This window comes from Sapajus apella, unplaced genomic scaffold (assembly GCF_009761245.1).
Source record: "Sapajus apella isolate SASKATOON/1434 unplaced genomic scaffold, GSC_monkey_1.0 scaffold42, whole genome shotgun sequence".
NCBI classification, from domain to species: domain Eukaryota; kingdom Metazoa; phylum Chordata; class Mammalia; order Primates; family Cebidae; genus Sapajus; species Sapajus apella.
The window spans coordinates 16,331,819-16,350,430 of record NW_022436982.1 but is presented as its reverse complement, the minus strand read 5'-3'; the positions used below and the strand labels follow the sequence as shown (position 1 = coordinate 16,350,430).

General features: G+C 34.3%; 1 protein-coding gene across 10 annotated transcripts in view; it reads left to right on the top strand.

Annotated features, from left to right (window-relative positions):
• Window positions 1–18,612, top strand: part of CNTLN (centlein) — a 337,157-nt gene that overhangs the window by 169,575 nt on the left and 148,970 nt on the right. For all 10 annotated transcript variants that reach the window (XM_032300118.1, XM_032300117.1, XM_032300115.1 and 7 more), the window contains 2 exons: window positions 612–733; window positions 2,102–2,221. In XM_032300118.1, the coding sequence (XP_032156009.1) occupies window positions 612–733; window positions 2,102–2,221 (242 nt within the window). The remainder of the gene's footprint in view (window positions 1–611; window positions 734–2,101; window positions 2,222–18,612) is intronic.

Below are 18,612 nucleotides of genomic sequence, written 5' to 3'. Positions count from 1 at the left end.
ACAACAAAGTAATGTTTGGATGGCTTGTTTTATAATCTCTTTAAGAGTAGTAAGCCTAGCTTTCTCATTCCAGTTCTTCATGGTACAATCCCAGAAGGTTAAACTATGCTCCTTCTAACATAGGTTCAGTCTCATTGTCTTTCTTATATGTAATCTTTGTGCCTTACTACATTTTAATTATTAATTCTTGTGCTAAAGAATTGTTCTTACTCTGATTAATGTTCTTATACTAATTATATTTGCACTTTAACAAAATAATCGTGGTTTATGTATAGAAAAAACTTTATGCTGAAAAAGAAAACAATTAAAAATATGTAAGATAGGCTTATGAACATATATTAATTAACAGGTAAATGAATGAAACTATCTTAATGGTAAAATTTTCAAATTATGTGATCAGCTTAAAAAATACATTGAGTTGAATTTATGAAGCAAATGTATTCTCTGACTAGAAGAATTCTTTTTTCTGCTTAAATACATATTACAGATTTTTTCATGTTTACACACTGTTTTCTTTCAAATTTCATATTTAGATGGGTAACCTTTTATTTGAAACATTATATTAATATTTTCTTCAAACTTATATATACTTGCTTTTTTGTGTTCTACAGAACCAAGAAAATGATGAGCTAAGAGATGCCCATGAAAAACGCAAGGAAAGGCTACAGATGTTACAGACCAACTACAGAGCAGTAAAAGAGCAATTAAAACAGTGGGAAGAAGGCAGTGGCATGTGAGTTACATAGCTCATAAAGGCATTTCCCTAAATATTAAATGGAATGGAGTAGCATTATATAGGTGTCTTAATGGCTTTTGTTTGGTTTTAAAGAAATTATTTGGTAGTGAAATCTTTATTGTGAAATTTTAAATGGAGACTATAACAAATGAAAACAGAAATGTGTTGGTAATAACTATAGACTTTCCTTACATTTGCAGATATTAGCAGTCAATAATTATGAATTATTGTACACATTTGTAATATCAATGGAATAACTTAGTAAAAGTATGTAGTTTAAAGCAAAAATGGTTAATATCCATGTGATTGAAAAAATTGCTTTTAAATTAATAAAATACAGCTGTTAAAATGTTTATAACCCCAACAGTATTTAAATTTTAATGGAAAGACTAGAGAAATATGAAATTCACATATATAGTTAACTATTTTAAAACTATTTCAACCTAGTATGCAATTTGAAGATCTTTACTATCCATCAGTTTGTTCTCCAGCTTATCCGAATGAATTGGCGGTCTCAGTTCAATTGCTTTGAACAGGTGTTCATATCTTGGTTAGTCGTAAGTGGCTCCCCTGTTAACAGTATCAACAGAGGGCAAAGGACTGAATGAGTACAGAAAATCTACTACCGTCTCATCTTTTGAGATGGATCCTTTAGGGCAATGTTGATGATACACACTGGTCTGTTCTGTAGAGAAATCCTGTTTCTAAATTGGCCAGTAAAGCACTTTTGCAAAATAAAAATGAAGAGTTTGTTTTATGTTCAGAAAATGAAAATGTAAAGGGCATTTGGCATCACTTATAGATAATTGTCACATCTGATTTTTTTGTTTGATGAGTGGAAGTGTTTCATATCCCTTGTCAGTAAAGCAGTGATAAAGCAGTTTGTCTTACATTTATTCTCTGTTCATCTAACTTTTAACTAATCACTAGAAGAGTGAAATCTACTTTCTGACATATTCACTGGTAATAGATTTTTTTAAAGATAAAGGCATGTATACCACATTCATATTGGTTAGCAGCAAATTCTAGATGAGTTGTTTGCTTATAGATTTTTTGGGTTGGGGGGAACCACTGAAATTCTACATTGTCTATTTTTATTACCACAAGACTGAACAAGAGCAATAGACCTTAGGCTATCATGCATCTGCTTAAAAGTTTCCTCTCCATAGTAGCAAATAAGCTTCAAAAATTATGATAGAGGGTTTTGATTTCTACGTGTTTAAGTTTCAGGAAATTCATCCAATAATTGGTCAACTCGAGTAGAAATTTGGTCAATAGATAGTTTTAAATGTTAAGAAATGTATAAAGTAATTTTTATTGCAATTCGGACATGTTAATGGAAAAGCAACTTTGTTTTAAAAATAGGACTGAAATCAGAAAAATAAAGAGAGCAGATCCCCAGCAACTTAGACAAGAAGACTCTGATGCTGTGTGGAATGAACTGGCATATTTCAAAAGGGAAAACCAGGAGCTAATGATTCAAAAGTGAGTTTCATTTTTAACAATATGGACTTAGATAAAATATTTGGGAGAAATTTTTTGTGGATTAAAGGCCATTAAAGAAACACTTTATAAAATTTGAAAATGAAATAATCTGATTTTTGCCAATGAAAGTAAAGAAAAAAAGACTAGCTTTTAAAAATATATATGTATTATACAATAACAAGTTGCACAGTTGCTAGCTCTAACAGAAACTGTATAATATGATCTAGGGATTGTGTTAATTAGTGTGGCTCTCATCTGTTGGAGGTGTCGCTCTTCATTAGCCTGTGTTTTAGACACTGCCGTGCTTCATTTTTGGAATGAGGTGGAGAGGGGATAACCTAGCCAGCCATCCTTGTTTGATCTCCTAGATACATACGCAATGCAGAATGCCTGAGCTCTCTTGGTTCCCTGCCCTGTCCTGCTAATCCCAGCTGAGCTCATTATGGTGTAGCCTTGCTGCTACTCTTGGAGCCGGAGCTGTCCAAGCTAATTACTGGTAGCAGCAGAACTGCCTGTTAAGGGTCTGGTGTGGATCTGCTAACATGGTCCTTGGTAGTGACCTGCAAAAGACACGAGGGAATTGCCTTCTTTCTTGCTGTGCACTGCCTGTCCTTTGGGCTTACTGCTGATTTTTCCACGTAGGTCTTTTAGCTGCCCTAAGTATAAAACTTGATGAAGGATACTCATATTTTAGAAAACATACAGTTGGTCACTTGATCTTATAATTCACAGGCTATTATATTCAGCCTGGCAAAGAAAGAACACTTTTTTTTTTTTTTTTAAGACTAAAAGGGGTTAGACCAATATGATTAACCTCTTCTACTACTTAACTATTACTTCATTTAGAGTTAATTTCTGACACTCAGGCATAGAGTTTTTAAAAGCCTAGATGTCTTTTAGATTGTTAGAATTTAACCTTGTATGACATAATGTAATTAAATGTCACTAAATTTTCTTAGCTGTAAATGAGAAGCTTGTTTTGTATACTATATGATAACATGTATAACTTTTGTTTACAGCCTTTTCTATGTAATGATAAACTTTTAAGGAAATATCCAGACCATATGAGATTTAAATCTTATATACTCCCATTTACCTCTTAAAGTGCAGTATACTCTATTAGTTCTAAATATTTGATTCTACAATGAAGTCTCTTATCTTGAAAACTGTTTTATGGACTCAGATCTGTCCCAGAGGCATTTTCTGATAATTTCAGTAGCTTTATTGAAATGTAACTCACAAGTCATACAATTCACTCATATAAAGTATATAATTCAGTGGTATATTCAGAGTTGCACTATTCATTATCACAATCAATTTTAGAACATTTTTATCATCCCCCTACTCTCTCCAACAAAAGCCCACACAACTTTGCTATCATTCCCCAACTCTCCCATCCATTCTGCCTAGCCCTAGGAAACTACCAGTCTTCTTCTTGTGTTTATAGATTTGCCTATTCTAGACATTTCATATAAATGGAATCATTTAATATGTGGTCCTAGACTACCTTCTTTCACTTAGCGTAACATTTTCAAAGTTCATCCATGTTGTAAATGTATCAGTGCTTTATCTGATGATCTTTAATGACGTTTCTGTCTCCAAAAAAGAAAATAATTTTGAACAAAGTAAATTAGTTGAGAGACTGAATCAACTATTCAAGAAAATTTGGGAAGGATTACCTGTAAGTGGTTCATTTGGAGTTTATTTTATTCACTAGTGAAATAGAACTAAAGAAAAAGTAATGAGGACTTTTTAAAATTAGAGAACTCAGAATCCTGATCTGTACACTCAGCAGTATTTGCACTTTACAAATAGCTCTTTGAATTAAATGCTGAGTCATTATTAAAGTGTGGAACTTTTCCCTGAAATATGTTGATATTCATTAATGTGATAGCAATTTGTGAAATAGTCATTTTTCAGTTAAGTCTTAATTTAGTAACAGTAATGAAATTTTTTTAAAAGAACTGAATAAATTTTAATGTGAAATTTTCAGAGAAAGGTTGCATTATTTTGTGAAACATTTATTTAGGTAACAAATGTGTTTGAGTGCTGTGTGACAGTCACTCTGCTCAGTGACAGTCACTCTGCTGGATGAATGAAATGAGAACACCAGGCAGACTTTCTACTCTCAGGGAACTTGCTTGGAAACATATTTAGTATTAAACATTCTTAATGAAATGTGATGTTAAAAATAAATGTCAAAAATGTTAAAAACTAATGTTAAAAAGTGTCATGATAAAACAATAAGACATTAAATATCACTGGTACAGTCATTGAAATTTGTTCTAAGGAGAAAAAATTTTTAAAGTTGTATGTAGTACATTGAATTTTTAATGTGCAGTTTCATGAGTTTATAACATATATATAAATTTGAGTAGCTACCACCACAGTTAGTATACAAAATAAAATAGGTCTATCATCTCAAAAAATGTCCTCATCCTGCCCTTTTGTAGTCAAATCCTCCCACTACCATAACATCTGATTTGTTCTCCTTCCCTGTAGCTTTGCCTTTTTCAGACTGTCATATGCATAGAATCATATAGGCTGTAACTTTCTGAGACTGGCTTCTTTCAGCATAATGTCTTTGAGATTCATTTGGATTGGTTAATCTAATGTGTTCCTTTTTATTGCTAAATGATACTCCATATTATGGATGAACTACTTTATCCATCTACTGAAGAACATTTTTTTTCTACTTTTTGCAATTATGAATAGAGCTGCTATTCAGAGATTTTTGTGTGAACGTAACGCTTTTATTCTTTATGAGAAATGCCCAAGAGTTGCATTGAATTCCGTAAATTGCCCTTTCATTCTCCTACCTATGTCTTTTGAATGGCAAAGTTTTTAATTTTTATGAAATCCAGTTTCAAACCGTATCCTTTTAAAATTTTACATTGCTAGTGTATGAATATTTTGCATGCTGATGTTATATCTTGCATTATTGATAGTTAGAGCTAAGTCTGCCGTTATTATTTATTTTTTGTTATTTATTATTTTCTGTTTGTTTCCTCTGTTTCCCATTTACTTCCTTCATATGGGTTACTTACGCTTTTTTTTAGAATTTCATTTTAATTTTTCTATAGAGTTTTTGACTGTATCTCTTTGAATAGTTTTTTTTTTATTGTTTGCTCTTGGTATTATAATACATACCTTATTACAATCTACTGGTATGAACATTTTATTAGTTTAAGAGGAATCTATAAACCTTCGTTTCATTTACATACCTTTACCCTTCCCCCTTGTAATACAGTTATCTCAATATTTTCTCTAATTACAATGAGAACCTCATCACATGATGTGATAGGTTTTGCCTCGACTCTCAAACATAATTTTAAACCACAAAACATGGGTAGTCTATTATGTTTACCCATAAGTTTATCCATGAGAGATAAATAATTTATGTATGGGTAAATATAGTAGAGATATTATTTATCCTTTTTCTACTGTCCTTATTGGTAACCTTCCAAGTTTCTTTTATAATTTTCTTTCATTTTAAAAAACTTCCTTTATAATTACTAGAATAGGTTAGCTGGCAAACAATTCTCTGTTTTCTTTTAAAATGTCTTGATTTCTCCTTCATTACCTGTATTATTCTGTTTTCAGACTACTATAAAGAAATACTTAAGACTGGATAATTTATAAAGGAAAGAGATTTAATTGACTCATAGTTCCACATGGCTGGGGAGGCCTCAGGAAACTTACAATCATGGTGGAAGGTGAAGGGGAAGCAAGGACCTTCTTCACACAGGGGCAGGAGAGAGAAGAGTGAGGAGTGAAGGGAGAAGAGCCCCACATAAAACCATCAGATGTCATTAGCACTAGAACAGTGTGGGGGAAACTGCCCCCATGATCCAATCACCTCCCACCAGGTCTCTCCCTGAACACACAGGGATTATGGGGATTACAATTCAAGATGAGATTTGGGTGGGGACACAGAAAAACCATATGACTACTAAATGATATTTTCATTGTATGTAGAATTATAGCTTAGCAATTTTTTTCTTCAGCACTTGAAAAATTTTCTGCCTGTTTTTGGACTCTTGTTTCTGATGCAAAATGCACTGTTGAATCATTGTTTCACCATAGGTAATGCATCATTCTGTTTACTTGCTTTCAATCATTTTTCCTTTTTCTTTACTTGTCAGAAGTCTGATCATAACATGTCTTGGCATAGCTTTATTTGGCTTTATGCTATTTGGGTTTCTGTTTCTTGAATCCCTAGGTTTGTGACTTTGGTCAAATTTGGGAAATTTTTGTCATCAGTTCTTTAAATCCTTTTTAAACCCTACATTTGTTTTCCTTCGATGACTCTAAAGACATGAATGCTAGATCTTTTATTATTGCCCTACAAGTCACTGAGGGTTTCTTCAATTTATTTTTCAGCCTTTCAGCCTATTTTATCTCTGTTATTCAGATTTAGTAATTTCTATTGTGTCTTTAAGTTTACTGATTGTCTCTTCTCTCATGAGCTTATGCAGCAAGTTTTTTATTTTGGCTTTATAATTTTTTAGTTCCAAAATTTCTATTGGGCTCTTTATGTAAAATTCTTCTTTATTTGCTTAGAGTTTCTATTTATTTTAAGAGTGTTATTTAATGGTTCACTGGAGCATTTTAATCATGGCTGCTTTAAAGTTCTTGTCAAGTAATTTTGACATACGTGTTATATCATGGTAGTGGCATCCTTTGAGTATAATTTCTACCTTTGATTATAGATTTTCCTTGTACTTGGTATGATGAATGATTTTTTTAAATTGTCTCCTGGTCATTTGGACTACAGATACTTCTCAACATACCATAGGGTTATGTCCTGATAAATCCATCATAAGTTGAAAATGTCATAGGTTGAAACTGTGGCCAGACGCAGTGGCTCATGCCTATAATTTCATCACTTTGGGAGGCTGAGGCAAGTGGATCACTTGAGGTCAGGGGTTTGAGACCAGCCCAGAAAACATGGTGAAACCTTGTCTCTACTATAAATACAAAGATTAGCAGGTGTGGTGGCACATACCTGTAATCCCAGCTACCCTGGAGGCTGAGACAGGAGAATCACTTGAACCCAGAAGGCGGAGGCTGTAGTGAGCAGATATTATGCTGTTGCAATTCATCCTGGGCATGGGTGACAGAGTGAGGCTCTGTCACCAAAAAAACAGAAAAAAGAAAAAAAAAAGAAAAAGAAAATGCATTGAATGCATGTAAACTACATTCAATGTGTATCATAGCTTACTCTAGACTACCTTAAAATACTAAGAACACTTACATTAGTTTACAATTGGACAAAATTATCTAATACAAAACCAATTTTATAATAACGTACTGAGTATCTCATACATCAGATATTACCAGCATGGGAAAAGATCGGAATTCAAAATTTGAAGTACATTAAAATTGCAACAGTTTTACACCATCATAAAGTTGAAAAATCATAAGGAGAACCATTGTAAGTCAGTGACTATCTGTATTATATTTTGAGACTCTGGATCTTCTTTAAATCTTTTCTTTTAACAGGCCTCTGATGATATCATGCCTGAGGGAGAAGGTCACCTCATTACTACTAGGAAAAGGCGGGAATCTTACTCCTCCCTTTTACCTCCTAAGTTTTCCTCTGCTAATATTGCATTGAGGGAGTGTGAAGGTATTACTGCTTAGTGTTGGTGAAAGTATAGGCTTCTCACTCTGCTTTTTTTTTTTTTTTTTTTTTCCTATTTTTTTTGAGATGGATTCTCGCTCTGGTGATTTTGGCTCACTGCAGCCTCTGCCTCCTGAGTTCAAGTGATTCTCCTGCCTCAGGCTGCTGAGTAGCTGGAATTACAAGTGCCTGCCACCACGCCTGGCTAATTTTTGTATTTTCAGTAAAGATGGGGTTTCACCATGTGGGCCAGGCTGGTCTCAAACTCCTGACCTCAAGTGATCCACCTGCCTTGCCCTCCCAAAGTGCTCGGATTACATGCGTGACCCACTGCACCCAGCTCTCAGTCTGCTTTCATTGACAGAGCATGGCTGATTTTGTTTTGTTTTTCACCCCCCAGTGATTATGGCTGGAGTAGGGTGGGCATGGTGAGCAGGGTTTTTGTTTTATTGGTCCTCCCCTTTCCTGGTCTTTTGGCTAGAGAGAGTATGCTTTCCTTGAAGCATTTTTTGTTTGTATTCATTGGCACCTCTAGGTTGTGAGTTTCTCTAGTATCTAGTTTGGGGTATGTAGGAAAAAAGAAGAAAACTCAAGGAACTCACCCTTGTGAGTCACTTCTCTAATGTCGTTCCTCTACTCCTGAGCTCCCTATTCTATCCTTCTTCTTTTCCCTGCCTTTCAAAGTCTCATGTTTGTTTTATTATTATTTTCTGGGTTTTTATATTTAATTAGCGGTAGGAATAGAGATAAATACATGTACTCCTTGTTGGGAAACAAGTTTCAGCTTATTTTACTATGGGCCAGGAAGTCTTATTTTTGATTCATTCATTAATATCTAGTTTCATACTCAGTCTTAACTATTAAAGTAATAAGATTTATCCCTTTTTCTGTAGCAACGTAAGATTTTAATTGTAAGTTTAGAATCTACAAAAAAGATATACTCATAATACTACTTTTAAACTGAATTTAAATAGTACTTTCAAATCCAATCTTAAAAGTTAACTTTTTAAGACTTTAATAAAACATTGTATGGCAACTCTATATCAATTTATAAAATACGGTTAAAAATATAATGCTATCACTGACTGAGATTATAGTGTTTCTACCATTGAATATGGTAAGAAATATTAGTTGCTGCTATGGTATAAAAACCTGAGAACTTGAAACAACTTACATGGAATATAGTTCCTATAATATTTCATTTATATTTATATCTATAATATCATATATATTTATTATAACCATATTTTAATAAAAAGGCCAATAACTTAGTAATCTATGAACTGATAAATTGGTTCCTTCAGTATTTAATGAGTATTCATATGTTCATGTATTCATTCAATATTTAAACAATATAATTCAGAGCCAGGCACTAACTAGGGGCTGAACATACAGTAAAGATTAATAGTTTCAAGTTCTAGGAAGGCTTAATTTAAAGAGGAGTATCTACTATTTGCTAGTAAGGTGAAACTACTCTTTGGAAGCTAGTTAGTAAGCAGCTAGCTTTCAGAAATGCCAGCAGGCTTACTCAGCTTTCTCACTCAGTTGAAGTTGGTAATTACCAATGCTAAATTAGATGGAGTAGCCAACAAAGTCTAACATATGTTAACATTCTCCCAAGTGAAAGTATTAGTAAAAAATATTTGTGTATATTCTTTCAGAATGGTGATATAAAACTATAATAAGGTGCTCAACTGCAGCAGAAAATTAAGCTTTTCTAATCCAGCAAATTATATATTACACATTGTCAACCACAGCGGCATATTCTCGCTAGGAATCCTGGGTGTGCTGACATTCATCGTGTGTTTTCTGTGTCCTTGGCTAAATAAATCAGAATGTATAGTGGTTTAGTAGTAGGTCATTCTCTCCTAATCTGTAGCCTATGTGAAATGCTTTAGCTGGGTACTTTTCTAGGCACAGGTAAACAAAGAGAAATAATACGCTGGCCCTTTTATCAAGTCATCGTACCTTAGCAGATAAGACAAGCAAAAGCATGATTAAAAGCAATAAGAGAATAGTAGGGACATAAAGCAGGGAAAGCTCTATTCTGCTTGTGAGTGGGAAAAGCGCTAAAGCAAATCTCTTGATGATGTTACAAAATTCCATAGACTGGGTGACTTAACAGACATGTACTTCTTGTAGTTGGAGGCTGAGAAATTCAGGATCATGGTGATGATGGATTAGGATCCTGATGAGGAGCTGTCTTCTCTGGCTTGTAGATGGCTGCCTTCTCAGTGTATTATCACATTTCAGAAGAGGTCTTTCTCTTTCTTATCTTAAAAGCCATTCAGCCCATCATGAGGACCCCTTTCTATCCCTAATTGCTTCTCAAAGTCCACATCTCCAACTGTCATCACATTAGGGGTTAGAGTTTCAGCTGAGTTCAAATCTGATGTATGAACTCAGTTATAGCTGATTGATATATGTGATACATGTCAGATATGTCACATATGGATTTTGAGATAACATAATTAAGTTCATAGCAATCAATATTTTAGACTCGGATTTGTTAAGGATAATTAAATCAAGGACAGAAAAATCTAGGTGAGTTGTTCAATAACCAGGAGGTAACTAATGGATACTTATCTTGTTCAAATTCTCACCAGTATTTGAAAAAGCTGGTCACACTCTCTTTGAAACAATTTTTTTCTTCAACATTCTGGCACCGTTTCTTCTGATTTTATTTCTGTACCTCTGGCCACGTTCTCCTTTGCCATGTTTTCCCCCTGAAATCAGATGTTTACTGTTGCTGTATTTTTGGACTTTGTGATAGGCATTCTCTGTACTTCATTTATATATTGGCCTATGACAATCTCATCTATTATCCTATGATTTCAGTCATTTCCTGCCAGTTGACTTTCAAACCTGTATTTCTAGCATAGACCTCTTTCTGAACTGCAACTAAGCATATCCAAATGTCTACACAACATCTCCTTTTGGATGTCTCACTGAGATTCAACATGTTTGAAGCCAAATTTAGGATCTCCAGATTTACTCTTATTATTCTAAATCTTAATAAATGATATTATAATCTATCAGTTTATTCAAATCGGAAAGCTAGGGTGTTATAAGTTTACTTATTATTTTTTTCTGACCTCCTCATTGAATTCCATACTAAGTCTTAATATTTCGCATCACAAACATTGCTAGGATATATCTTATTTCTTTCCATCCTCAGTATTAATGCCCTTATCCATACCACCACCATTCCTTCCCTAGTCAACTAGGGTAAATTCATAAATATCTGCATCCACTCTTCTCCCTTCAAATCTCTTTTCAGCAGTGCTTTTAAATTATCTTTTAAAATATAGTTTTGAGAATGTCCCTCATTTGTTTAAAAACTTTTAGTATCTTTCCATTGCTTTTTGAACAAATCTAAATTTATTATATAACACACTTGAATATTAGGCACCCCCCCCTTTTTCTTTTTTTTAGAATTTCTGCTTTTCCTTTTCATATCTAAAAATAAGCATGAGCATAAAAAGTAATTGCACAGAATCACTAATGTTTTCTTAATTGATACCGAGAATTCTGGTTAATACATTTGTCAATGAAGGCAGTTGAGCTGGAGTCAGTAGTAAAGGGGTTTTGAATTCATAATCCAAAAACTTCAATTTTATTTTATAGAAGTAGTAAATTTTACCCCATATATTATAAGTAGATATATCTTCTTTATTTCAATGATTTTTTTATCCTTTTTCCTTAATGATAAATTATAAGCTACAGATCAGTGGCATAGCTCAGATTAGAGTTCTTCTTCTCTTTTGGGTTAAATATTAAATATATGTAGGCCATAGTTTTAAAGAATATCCTATAAAAATCAACAATAATTACTCAAGTAGCTAAAACCAAAATATTATCCTCGGAAAGTTCAGGAATTTTTTTTTCTTCTGCAAAGTAAGACTCCCAGTCTTCTCGAGCTAGAATGTAATTTTTTTGGTATGTAGAAATGAAGATTTTAGAAACTGTATTTCTCTGAAGTAGAAATAAAATGCTTAGCAAAAAAATATGCCAATGATGACATATTTTGAAAACAAATGTATTTTAAGGTAACCATTAATTATATATAAATTTCATACTAGTTGTATTTTAAAGAATACAATTCAGTGGCATTTAATGCCTTCACAATGTTGTATAGCAGTGACCTTTAATTCAAAAGCATTTTCATCAGCACTGAAGGAGACCCCATACCCATTAAGCAGCCAGTCACTATCTCCCCATTTGTCCCTTCTTAAAATTGCTGGCAGCTGCTAATCTGCTTTATGTTTCTATGGATTTACCTATTTTGAATATTTCATATAAGTAGAATCATACAATATGTGACCTTTGCATCTGGCTGCTTTTACTTAGCATAATGTGTTTAATGTGTTCAAGATTCATCTATGTTGAAGCATGTATCAGAAATTCATTACTTTTTTATGGCTGAATACTATCCTTTTGTATATGTATACCACAGTTTGTTTCTCCATTAATCCCTTGGTGGACATTTGGATTCCTTCCACATTTTAGCTATTCTAAATAGTGCTGCTATGAACATTTATATAGAAGGGATTGTCTGAATAACTGTTTTCAATATCTATGTATATATCTATCTATCTATCTATCTATCTATATAGAGGTAGAAAGTAGACTTGACATAAAATTTACAATTTTGATCATTTTTAGATAAATAGCTCAGTAGCATTAACTATATTCACATTGTTACTACCTTTGCCACCACTATCTTCAAAACCTTTTCATCTTCTCATATTGATACCCAGTACCCCTTAATTGTTAATTTCTCGTTTGCTACTTCCCATAGCCCCTGTCTCTTTCTGTTTTTTGTCTCTGTGGATTTGCCTATTCTAGGAGCCTCATTTAATTGGAATCACATACTATTTGTCTTTTTGTATCTGGATTATTTCATTTACAGAATGTCACAGGTCCAGGGCAAAGGACCAACATGGGCAGTTTTGGTTATGAGCAAGGTGGGTCTCAGAGGTTATCGGCGATCAGATGGCGATGAAGTTCTAGATCCATTGAGACAAGCTCTAGACAGTAACATGCAGTCCCACAACTTGTACCCGCATCCCCAGCGTTTGGCATTCCATGTTTCTGCTCCTGTGGCCTCCACGGTGCAACAAGCTAGTGGTTTACTTGGACCTCTACCTCATCTTTCTTCTTTTGCGCTTCAGCCTGCACATTTGTTTCTTCCTCCACTTGGCTCTCATGGCGCAGAGGTTTCCAAGAAAAATGGCGCTAAGGCCGAGAGCTCATTTACTATTTCTTTAAGATTTATCAGCATTGAACCATGTGCCAGAAGTTCCTTCCTTTTTAAGGCTGAATAATATTCCATCTTATGTATAGAACACATTTTGTTTATTCAGCCATTGATGGACATCTGGGTTTTATCTGCATTCCAGCTTTTATATTTTTTTATTTGTAATCTAATTTGTATTTTGCTATAAAGTCAACAAGATTCTTTGTATCCTCCATAGGCAAATATTTCACTTGAATAAATGGCAAGTATATTTTGGAATTTTATTTTGTAGCTCTTGAGATTAACTTTCAATGTTTATCCCTTAGGTTGTTTTCAGGCATGAGTCCATATACATAGATATTTATTTTTTGAGACCATGCATATATTATTCTAAATTTATTTACTACTATAACTTGTTTCCACATACTTTAGGTACTATATATATGTTATTTTAAATTTTTCTTAAAGAATTATATAGAAAAATCTTGAGTGTTGTAATCATTTGACTTCTCTGTTAAAAGATATCAAAGTTACTTTCTTAAGTCAGTTTTGTCACACAAACTCATTCTATTTTATAACGCTATTTCTTTAGGGAAAATAATCTTAACAATGTTGAGTTTGAACATTTGAATTGAATGCTAATGACTAAATAATAAAATGTATTTTGAGTGACAGGAAACTGATACAAAGGGTTTGCTTAGTCTGGAAAGTATTTCACTCTTTAGAACAGTTATTTTTCAGTGTAGATTAGTTACTTCTTAAGTAACTTTGTTCTGAAGAAAGGAATGATACATAATCAAATGTAGGAATGTTACAGGTAAAGTTATCTTCAGATATAAAAAGTTTTTAAATTTGGTAATACATTTTCCAATATTTGTAATTTTATCTAAGAAACATAAAAACTCATGAGAGAAAAATTTTACTCTTAAAGAGATTCTTATAATTAAAATTTTTTTTTACAGTACACTTTAAGCTCTGGGGTACATGTGCAGAATGTGCAGGTTTGTAACATAGGTTATACACGTGCCATGGTGGTTTGCTGCACCCATCAAACATCATATCCATTAGGTATTTCTCCTAATGCTGTCCCTCCCCAAAACCCCAACCCCCTGACAGGCCCCGGTGTGTGATGTTCCCCTCTTCTGTCCATGTGTTCTCATTGTTCAGTTCCCACTTATGAGTGAGAACATGTGGTCTTTGGTATCCTGTTCTTGTGTTAGTTTGATGAGAATGATGGTTTCCAGCTTCATCTATGCCCCTGCAAAGGACACGAACTCATCCTTTTTTGTGGCTGCGTAGAATTCCATAGTGTATATGTGCCACATTTTCTTTATCCAGTCTATCGTTGATGGGCATTTGGATTGGTTCCAAGTATTTGCTATTGTGAACAGTGCCTCAATAAACATACATGTGCATGTGTCTTTATAGTAGAATGATTTGCAATCCTTTGGCTATATACCCGGCCGTGGGATTGCTGGGTCAAATGGTATTTCTGGTTCTAGATCCTTAAGGAATCACCACACTGTCTTCCACAATGGTTGAACTAATTTATACTCCCACCAGCAGTGTAAAAGCATTCCTATTTTTCCCCATCCTTTCCAGTATCTGTTGTCTCCTGATTTTTTAATGATTGTCATTCTAACTGGCATGAGATGGTATCTCAATGTGGTTTTGATCCGCATTTCTCTAATGACCAGTGATGACAAGCTTTTTTTACATGTGTTTGTTGGCTGCGTAAATGTCTTCTTTTGAGAAGTGTCTGTTCATATCCTTTGCCCACTTTTTGAGGGGGCTGTTTGCTTTTTTTCTTGTAAATTTGTTTAAATTCTTTGTAGATTCAGGATGTTAGCCTTTTATCAGATGGGTAGATTGCAAAAATTTCTCCCATTCTGTAGGTTGCCTGTTCACTCTGATGAAAGCTTCTTTTGTTGTACAGAAGCTCTTTAGTTTAATTAGATCACATTTGTCAATTTTGGCTTTCATTGCCATTGCTTTTGATATTTTAGTCATGAAGTCTTTGCCCATGCCTATGTCCTGAATGGTATTACCTAGGTTTTCTTCTAGGGTTTTTATGGTTTTAGGTCTTACGTTTAAGTCTTTAATCCATCTTGAGTTAATTTTTGTAAGGTATTGAAACAGGATATATGCAGTTTGTTAATAGTAAACAATTAGAAGCAATCTAAACGTCTATTAGCAATTAATAAAAATACATTGTGATATATTAATATAATGTGATATGCTACTACATTTAACATGCATAAACAAGATCTAAACTTATCAAAATGGAAATACTTAAAAAGCAAAAGTTGATTTAAAAGAAGTTGAATAATAGTATCTATACTATGATATAATTTCTAAAAGTTTAAAATTTTTAGAAATCATAAAATGATACTATATGTTTTGCAGATGTATATGTGGACATACACATTCATAAAAACATTGTTACACATAACTACACACATACATAGACAAATACATGTGTATATGTACTACATATACAGTATACACATATATGTACATTGTATATTTATATACTACATACATATACAGTATTAAAACATGGACCAGAAAGATAAACACCAAATTGTATATACTGATTATTTTCAGGGAATAACAAAGGTAGATTATTGTATGGGGCAATACTAGTTACAAATTCATTTTTTTTGAAAAATAAAAATGAATTAAATACGGCTTAATGTGAGTGTTTTTTTAAACCTAGTCGGTTGTTACGTTAATGTTGTTTATATTATTCTCCATACTTTTTTTAATGTTTCAAATATGCTATTTTTATAGTATGTACTAAATAACATAGTAATTAAACTTTTTTTTTAAAACTTTCAGTTAGAAACACTAAAAGGAATCTTTATTTTTTTTTTCCCATTTATTTATTTTATTGCATTTTAGGTTTTGGGGTACATGTGAAGAACATGCAAAATTGTTGCATAGGAACACACGTGGCAGTGTGATTTGCTGCCTTCCTCTCCATCACCTACATCTGGCATTTCTCCCCTTGCTATCTCTCTCCAGCTTCCCACCCCCCACCGTCCCTCCCCTATTGCCCCCCAACTGACCCCAGTGTGTAGTGCTCCCCTCCCTGTGTCTATGTGTTCTCATTGTTCAACACCCGCCTATGAGTGAGAACATGCGGTGTTTGATTTTCTGCTCTTCTGTCAGATTGCTGAGAATGATGGTTTCCAGGTTCATCCATGTCCCTACAAAGGACCCAAACTCATCGTTTTTGATGGCTGCATAATATTCCATGGTGTATATGTGCCACATTTTCCCTATCCAGTCTGTCGTCGATGGGCATTTGGGTTGGTTCCAGGCCTTTGCTATTGTAAACAGTGCTGCAATGAACATTCGTGTACACGTGTTCTTATAGTAGAACGATTTGTAATCCTTTGGATATATACTCAGTAATGGGATTGCTGGGTCAAATGGAATTTCTATTTCTAGGTCCTTGAGGAGTCGCCACACTGTCTTCCACAATGGTTGAACTAATTTACACTCCCACCAACAATGCAAAAGTGTTCCTATTTCTCCACATCCTCTCCAGCATCTGTTGTCTCCAGATTTTTTAATGATCGCCATTCTAACCGGCGTGAGATGGCATCTCAATGTAGTTTTGATTTGCATTTCTCTGATGACCAGTGATGATGAGCATTTTTTCATATGTTTGTTGGCCTCACGTATGTCTTCTTTAGTAAAGTGTCTGTTCATATCCTTTGCCCACTTTTGAATGGGCTTGTTAGTTTTTTTCTTGTAGATCTGCTTTAGTTCTTTGTAAATTTTGGATATCAGCCCTTTGTCAGATGGGTAAACTGCAAAAATTTTTTCCCAATCTGTTGGTTGCCGATTCACTCTAATGACTGTTTCTTTTGCTGTGCAGAAGCTGTGGAGTTTGCTGAGGTCCCATTTGTCTATTTTGGCTTTTGTTGTCAATGCTTTTGGTGTTTTGGCCATGAAGTCCTTGCCTACACCTACGTCCTGAATGGTTTTGCCTAGATTTTCTTCTAGGGTTTTTATGGTGTTAGGTCTTATGTTTAAGTCTTCAATCCATCGGGAGTTAATTTTAGTGTAAGGTGTCAGGAAGGGGTCCAGTTTCTGCTTTCTGCACATGGCTAGCCAGCTTTCCCAACACCATTTATTGAACAGGGAATCCTTTCCCCATTGCTTGTTTTTGTCTGGTTTGTCAAAGATCAGATGGTTGTAGATATGTTGTGTTGCCTCTGAGACCTCTGTTCTGTTCCATTGGTCTATATCTCTGTTTTGGTACCAGTACCATGCTGTTTTGATTGCTGTAGCCTTGTAGTATAGTTTGAAGTCTGGTAGTGTGATGCCTCCCGCTTTGTTCTTTTTGCTTAGAATTGACTTGGCTATGCGGGCTCTCTTTTGGTTCCATATGAAGTTTAAGGTGGTTTTTTCCAGTTCTGCGAAGAAGGTCATTGGTAGCTTGATGGGGATAGCATTGAATCTGTAAATTACTTTGGGCAGTATGGCCATTTTCATGATATTGATTCTTCCTAACCATGAACATGGAATGTTTCTCCATCTGTTTTTGTCCTGTCTTATTTCATTGAGCAGTGGCTTGTAGTTCTCCTTGAAGAGGTCCTTTACATTCCTTGTTAGTTGTATTCCTAGGTATTTTATTCTCTTTGTGGCAATTGTGAATGGAAGTTTGTTCTTGATTTGGCTCTTTTTAAGTCTGTTATTGGTGTATAGGAATGCATGTGATTTTTGCACATTGATTTTGTATCCTGAAACTTTGCTGAACTTGCTTATCAGTTTCAGGAGGTTTGGGGCTGAGACGATGGAGTCTTCTAGATATACAATCATGTCGTCTGCAAATAGAGACAATTTGACTTCCTCCTTTCCTATTTGAATGCCCTTTATTTCATTTTCTTGCCCGATTGCTCTGGCTGGAACTTCTAATACTATATTGAATAGCAGTGGTGAGAGCGGGCATCCTTGTCTGGTGCCACATTTCAAGGAGAATGCTTCCAGTTTTTGCCCATTCAGTATGATATTGGCTGTTGGTTTGTCATAAATAGCTTTTATTGTTTTGAGATACGTTCCATCGATACCTAGCTTATTGAGTGTTTTTAGCATAAAGGGCTGTTGAATTTTGTCAAAGGCCTTCTCTGCATCAATTGAGATAATCATGTGGTTTTTGTCTTTGGTTCTGTTTATGTGGTGAATTACATTTATAGACTTGCGTATGTTGAACCAGCCTTGCATCCCCGGGATGAAGCCTACTTGATCATGGTGGATAAGCTTTTTGATGTGCTGTTGCAATTGGCTTGTCAGTATTTTATTGAAGATTTTTGCATCTATGTTCATCATGGATATTGGCCTGTAGTTTTCTTTTCTTGTTGAGTCTCTGCCAGGTTTTGGAATCAGGATGATGTTGGTGTCATAAAATGATTTGGGAAGAATTCCCTCTTTTTGTATTGTTTGGAATAGTTTCAGAAGAAATGGCACCAGCTCCTCTTTGTATGTCTGGTAGAATTCAGCTGTGAACCCATC